The following is a 7291-nucleotide window of genomic DNA, read 5'->3' as shown; positions in this document are numbered from 1 at the left end:
GTAAGTATGAATAAAAAAATGATGTCTTCTCTCAAGGTAAGTAACTATTAACCGAAGTTTTTTCTAGTTCAAATTCAAGAAAAATATTTTCTCCATCATTCTAAAAAATGTTTTCTTTAGTTTCCGCAACCACAATTATATAATAGTCATTAATATTTTCTCCATCATTCTAAAATATGTTTTCTTCGCAGAATTTGAACCTCACTCCTTGTCTTTCAGATACTTCTTGTTCTGTCTGTATTTAGAGGAGAGCCCTAAATAACTTGAAAAAATTGTCAGTGGACAACTTTATAATTGATGCAACTACATACAATCATGACGCGGTTGTGAAGACCTTAAAATCCTTAATGTTGTGGCCGCAGTTGCAACTGCACACTGCAATTTATCATTAACAAAACTCATCGATAAACACTCAACCTTAACATATAAAAACTGATTATAAAAAAAAGTTGCATTGTCGACTATGAAGGAGTTCACATTTGAAAGAGTTTATTCATAAGTTCCAGGGGGGTACACAAGAGATAAACCCGAAAACACAACTCATTTTATAAAAGTTCCACTACTCCTAAGTACAACTTGTGCTCTACTTTAATCTGTACAAGCCTCTAACTCCAGCACCATCGGTCTCAAACTTAAAGAGAACAATAAAACAAGGGTGGAGGAAAGTGTTTTCGGTTTGTAAAACGCTCAAAGGGGCATTTAACAACAAGAGATGTTGCATATAGCATCATCAAAAGGCAACTCCCAACAAGCTATATATATATAGGCTATTGACTTTACAAAAGCCATGTTTGGAATCATAATGAACAGACATGATGCTGTAGTTTTGCTCATGAGTCATGCATTCAAATCTCATCAGAAGGGGCGCAAGAAAAAACAATAGCAATCATGCGTATTTTCTATCAAGCCTTGTGAAATGTGCGAGAAGAAACTCCGTGCAGGAGTCTGACAAATCCTAAGAAACTAAGCTTTCCATCTGAGTGTCTTATCCAATCTTGGAGTACCACGTGGATAGGTACTGAGGGGCTAAGCCCGAGTTCCTGAAATAAATCAAATTACAAAATCTTAGTAACAATTATATAATGCTGCGGAAGAATATGGATGATCAGGAGTCTCATTTAAGGTTACAAGCCATCATGTTGATCAAATGCACAGATGAATAATTATGAAGAAAACAAGTGAGAATTCGACATGTTACGTAAGACATGCAAATAAATTCATTATAAACAAGGATTTGGTAACCACTTGCGTAATCTCTTGAACAGGCTCCACTAAAAATGAGTATGTTTGTAAATCAGAGTTATCAAATCGAGATTCAAATTGTGAATCGGAAGACCTTTTTTCTGAATCGTGAGTCATTTTAAGTAAAAAACATGTGACATAACAAAGTTATAAGCTGATAAATCATATATGAACTTCAAAATACTTTTAAGATTCAAGTCATATCAAATGACAAAGGAAAAGTGGGTGGTTATGCCAAAATTTACAAAAAAGTGGAGCTCTAGACTTAGTTTAGATGGTGATTCATTAGAATGAATCAAGATTCATCACAGTGAATCGGACTTCATCAATAATGTATCGGGATTGAAGCTGAGATTCATGCTCAAATAGATACAAACAGTAGATTCGTATCAATTGAGTTCAATTTAGTATCTAATCGAGATATGACTTGCATGTATAGAAAGATATGTACTTTGGTTTAGTTTAAAACAATGTTGTAATCTTAAACCACTAAAGTTTAAACTTAGGTGCTCCCTTACTTGTGCACTTTAGAAACAAGCTTATTTTAGAGGGAAATTTTCTTAGTGATTGATAGGACCTTGGGAACAGTTGACTAAATTTGCAGGGCCTTAGTTTTAATTCTCCAAATAATTCAAAAAAGTAAAATCACAATATAAATATACTGGTATATTAGACAAAATAGTATTGCACAAGAAAAGTACCGAGGCAAGCTCTTCGATCATAATTGGTCTATTTCCATCCTTTTCAAACAGCTCGTAAGCACGCCTTGCATGTTGTTCCCACGTATCCATTCCCTCCAGTTGATGGACACTTATAGCTGCAGCACAAAATTCCTCAAAATCTAATTTTCGATATTGGATTGAGCTAACCTGCAACATGTAAAGTAACAATTCACTTTCCAAGGAAGCAACTTTGGTAGAAGCTTGATATGAAAAGTTAAAATCCTTCATAGATTTACCGTGTTCACATAATCTAAGACTCGTGAATCCTTTGAGGCATCAGTGGCGCTCTTTAAAACAGCCTGCTAATTTAAAAGTCAATGGCTTGAAACTTGAAAGTAATTTGGCAAAAAAATACAAAAACGTTTGACATGTACTAACCGTCTTGAAGTTCTGCATAGAGATTAGTCCACTTTTGTTTGGCCCTAAAAGAGTAAATTGTTCTTTGAGATATGCTAACTGCACCAATGTCAATGTCTTGGCAAGAGCCTGCGAAACCGACAAAACTTCAATATAAAAACTCATTGTGCTCAATTATCAACTAATAATTGCTCATTAATCATTACAATGTTCATACTACAAGATCCGCCATATGAGATCTCAAAGATTCTCTCTCTAATCCACTACTGTTTTAACTTTTTATTCCTTTTGGAAGGACAAGCTAAAACCTACTAAAGTTTCTACCAAGTTTAGCAATTAACTTTTTTCTTCTCATGTCCTCCTTTTCAGGGACGGAATTAGGAAAATTTGTTAAACATAATCAACAATACGAGGAACTCAACAAACAACATGAGATATAACAAGGAAGGAATAAAACATAGTTTTATAAACAATGACAGCACATACCCCTAATGCTGATTTGCGTAAAGAAGATGAGCATATGTAAGTTTTGATGAGCTTGTGGATTATCATATCAAACGGTATCTTTACATCCTCTAAGTGGTTCACCAGCCATGGATGACCTAAGCATAAAAGTAAAACCAAGCTATAATCAAGAGAGTTCATTGGATTATAAGAAGACAATTTTAATACCACAACAATCAATGGGAAGCGAAACACATACCGAGAGCCTGAGCTGCAGTTAGTCTTTTACGATAGTCTTTATTCAACAGCCTCTTCACAAAATCTTTTGCATCAGCCGATAAAGAAGGCCAAGGAGCTTCATCGAAACTCGGGTCTGCCTTAAGAACAGCTCGAAATATGCCGGATTCTGTCCTTGCCCAAAAAGGTCGGCTTCCACATAACAGAATATAAGCAATTACACCAATGCTCCACATATCTGCTTCTGTCCCATAAGATCTATGCAAAACTTCAGGAGCAACATAATATGCACTTCCAACAATATCATTCAATCTCTCATCTGCAAAAATTGCTCCTTGTTACCACTTGTGTTTAATTTTATTTAAAAAATCAGATAAAATATAGCATAGGCAATAGGCTAGACCTGGCTTTACATAATCAGAGAGTCCAAAGTCAATTGCCTTCAGTGCGGAATTTTCATCCTCGGAACTAAAAAGAAAATTCTGTAGCAGAAAACCAATCTTGATTAGGAGCAAAACAATATAACATGAAAAGATGTAAATAATTCTAGGTAAAAAATAGCTGAGCTACAACATCAATTGATTTATGAATATACTTTTGTCAATTAGAATGAACTCATAACAATAAACTCAAATTGCATGCATGCATTCACTCAGTAACTCGTTGATTAATGATACTATTAAACATGAAGTGATAATACAAAATAAATGAAAGTCTTAATGAAAAAAACCATTATGAGCATCCCCGAAAGAGTAATAATAAGATTCCAAACAAGATCGGATCCTTTTTCTTTACATGATGTCATTATTTCTAATTAAACCCAAAGGCAAAGAAGATCCGATAATTTTTCCCAGCTAAACATTGATCAGCTTAATGAACTAACTAGTAGCACTGACACGTGTTGGAACATGGTCTACGAAAGAAACGGCACGGAAACAGTAAAGGACAACAGAGTGCGGTTTCGTGCAAGTGGTGTGAGAGCGAGCGACACATGGCAATCAAATGGAATGAATGTGAGCTTGCCGCATGTACCATGCAAATTTAGTTTTCTTAATATGAATAGATGAACTAACTATTAGCACTGACCTGTGTTGCAACACGAGTCTTTGAAAGAAACGGTGTGGAAACAGTACAAGAGAATAGACATAGAGTGTGGTTTTGGACTATTGGTGGGATAGCGACATGCGGCAATCAAATGAAATGATTATGAGCATGCCACGCATACCATGATAATTAGTTTTCTTAATATGAATAAATTACCTCTGGCTTGAGATCACGGTGTACAACGCCCTGTAGATGACAATAAGCTACCACACTTAATATCTGAATCAAAACAACTCTGGCATCCTCTTCTGAGTACTTTCCGCCCCTATAGATCAGAATCAAATATGAGCTGATCAGAATGTCTCCAATGACGGCAACAGGAAAATAACGAAACCAGAAAATCTTCTTTTAGTTTATTCCAACTTTGCGGCGTGGAAAAATAAAAATTGGAGAGTATCAGTACCTGGAAAGAATCTTATCTAGCAATTCACCTCCTTTGCACAATCTGCGTGGAATAAGATATCGTAGAACGTTAGCTCCGAATTTATTGACTCAATTAACAAGTTTCATTTTGCTGCTTAATTAATACAGAATCTCCAAACAATCTATTTGAACACTACACTACATATTTCTTTGGAAGTATACTCAAGAGTCAAGATATAAGGGAAGTCATCGGTTAACTTAAATAAAAACTGCTAACACTCAATTGACTTGGGATTAAATTACTACATATATGTTTGGTTGCACAACACGTTGATAATTCTCGCGTTCATACCTGTGCACTTTGAAGGTTGCATTACTGAAGCAATAAATCCAAGTTTCAGTAAATCTCACGGTGGCACCGCGATTTTATAAGTTTCAAAACACACTAAAATAATTCACAGCCAAAGATGTGATAAAAATATGGGTAATAAGAACTTACTCCATAACTACATAAACATTTTCGTCGTCTTCATAGGCTTCATAGAATTGTACTAAATTCTTATGACCGGTTAGAGCTCGCAATATCTTCACTTCTCTTCTTACATCCTCTATCGCAATTGCCGTTGTCATCTGCCAACATTGCCCAAATTCATAAGAACAAAGAACACATAGCTTATTTAATAATTAGCAGCCATATATGAACATTGATCATAACAATAACTTTTCATAAGACTGAAATGAAAACATATCCAACAAAGCTACTTCCTTGAAAAGAAAATGCATTATTCTATCAAAAAATACCACAATTTCAGGATTTTTCCAAGTAAAACCTAAAAACCTGAATTCTCCACAAATAACACAAGACATGAAATACTCATAAACATGTATGCCCTAATAATCAACATAGAACTTAATCACATAACCATTCCAAAAAATAAATTGAAAACTATTTTCTTCCAAAAACCACAATTCATATAAATTATAGATTATTGACCAAAAAAATCTACAAAGTAGCTTCTTTTACTACTTCCAGAACATGATTTCGCAAGAACACATAGATCACAAATCAAACACAGAACCCAATTTTAAGCAATTTATATATAAAAAAAAATCCAAAATAAATTGTTAAAAACAAAACAAAAATTAAAAGAATGAAGCACACAAAAAATATGAAATTAGACCTTAGATTTAGGAATGACTTTAACAGCAACATCAAGACCCTTAAAGCCTCCTTTTTTACCCTTAGCATAACAAGTATAACCAAAATGGCCACGACCAACTTCATCTCCAATCTCAAAATTTGTCACAAAATGCTTAGAAAAACCAAAACTTTTATCCAACCCAACTTCACACTCACTCCCTTCAGGAATTGTGGCTTCATTAGGCTTCACAGAGCCGTGGCGTCTCGCGAGCAGCGCTCGAATGTGCTTTGCCGGAGAAGGAGGAGGAAAGGGTCGTTTAAAGATCCGAAGAGGAGTTGAACTCACACTAGAATTTGAATTTGAATTTGCAGGTGAGTTTTTGAAGAAACTTGGTAATGGACTTGGACTGAAAAATGGAAACTTTGAAGATGATTTAGTTTTTGCATGATGATGATGATGAGAGCTTGATGGTGGTGGAAGTTGAAGAATTTCTTCACTTGGGAAAGATGAAATTTCTCTTTCTTTTTGTGAAGTTTCAATGGGTTTTCCATGACAGAGTCCCATGAATAACCCAATGAGAAAAAAATCAGTTTTTTCAGATCAATTGAAGATGAGAAAGTGGGAGAAAATTAAGCTCTTAAAAGGGTCAATTGGGTTGTGAATTTTCAAGAGAAAAGATTGAAACTTGCATTTACTGTGTCAAAAATGAGAAATCTGAGAAATGAACTTTTGTAGCTAAAATAATTAGCTAAGAAAGGAATTTGTAGCTATAATATGAAGAAGGTGAAGTAGAAGAAGCTGAAAAATATAAAATTAAAAAATAAAAAATTGTGAGAAAGAGTGAGAAGAGAGAAAAAGGATGAGAAAGTGAGGCAAAGATGCTTAGCAGAGTCTGCAAGAGAAAAGGAAAAGAAACCAATCTCTCTTTCCTTTATTCTGCTTTTCTTAAGAGTGTCTTTTTTTGATTAATTTTAATTGTTTTTTATTAGTTTGTTTTAAGAATTTTGTGTACAGAAAAACACTTTATTGGAGAGGGTAGTGTTGGTTTCTTCTCTAACAATAATAGTGAGTGGGGTTGGTTTTGGATCCTTCCAGCCTGTCCTTATTGTGATCCCAAAAAAATAACATTAAGGGTAAGAGTGGAATTAAGTTTACACTCTATATTCTCAGCCGTCTCATCTAAATCGAAGGTTAAGATCATTTTATAGTATAACTTGACTATGTGATCTACACCGTTCAATCTCAAATCAATAGTTGAGATATATTATTGTGTGAAAATTGGACGACAAACAATCTTGATTTGGGTAAAGAGTGTTATCTATTCTGATTTTCATATGAGATATGATGCTTCAATATATAAAAAAATAATGTCGTGAAATACGATGTCGAGTGTATTTTGTGTTTATAAAATGTACAATATAAAGTAAAATATAAGATAGTTAGTTCTATGAGTTTTAACTCAAATAGTAGAGACACCACATTAAATATGCAGGAGTCCGGGTTCAAACTTCAAACACTCTACTTATTCACCTTTAATGTAAAGTTGCTAACTACTAAACTACTTGATAAAAAAAAATATAAGATAATCAATGTACCAAAAAAATGATGGATAGAAATAAATATATTCGATTTCGCAGCGTTAATATTTTGATATTCAAATAAAAAGGTTAATTTTAGATA

General features: G+C 34.0%; 1 protein-coding gene across 1 annotated transcript; it reads right to left on the bottom strand.

Moving 5' to 3' along the window:
* Nucleotides 1-436: 436 nt before the first annotated feature.
* On the bottom strand, nt 437-6682 carry LOC123888559 (CDPK-related kinase 7-like). The gene is made up of 11 exons (XM_045937638.1): nt 5651-6682; nt 4969-5099; nt 4510-4551; nt 4263-4371; nt 3406-3484; nt 3025-3321; nt 2808-2923; nt 2343-2450; nt 2201-2263; nt 1944-2111; nt 437-1040 (listed from the first exon to the last, which is right to left on the bottom strand). Exons 1-11 carry the CDS (start codon nt 6173-6175, stop codon nt 903-905), a joined length of 1776 nt encoding a protein of 591 aa, XP_045793594.1. The 5' UTR covers nt 6176-6682; the 3' UTR covers nt 437-902.
* Between the last annotated feature and the right edge of the window lie 609 nt (nt 6683-7291).

The sequence above is a fragment of the Trifolium pratense genome, linkage group LG6 (assembly GCF_020283565.1).
Source record: "Trifolium pratense cultivar HEN17-A07 linkage group LG6, ARS_RC_1.1, whole genome shotgun sequence".
Lineage (NCBI taxonomy): Eukaryota > Viridiplantae > Streptophyta > Magnoliopsida > Fabales > Fabaceae > Trifolium > Trifolium pratense.
The sequence above is the reverse complement of the archived record's forward strand: the minus strand, read 5'-3'. Positions and strand labels throughout refer to the sequence as shown.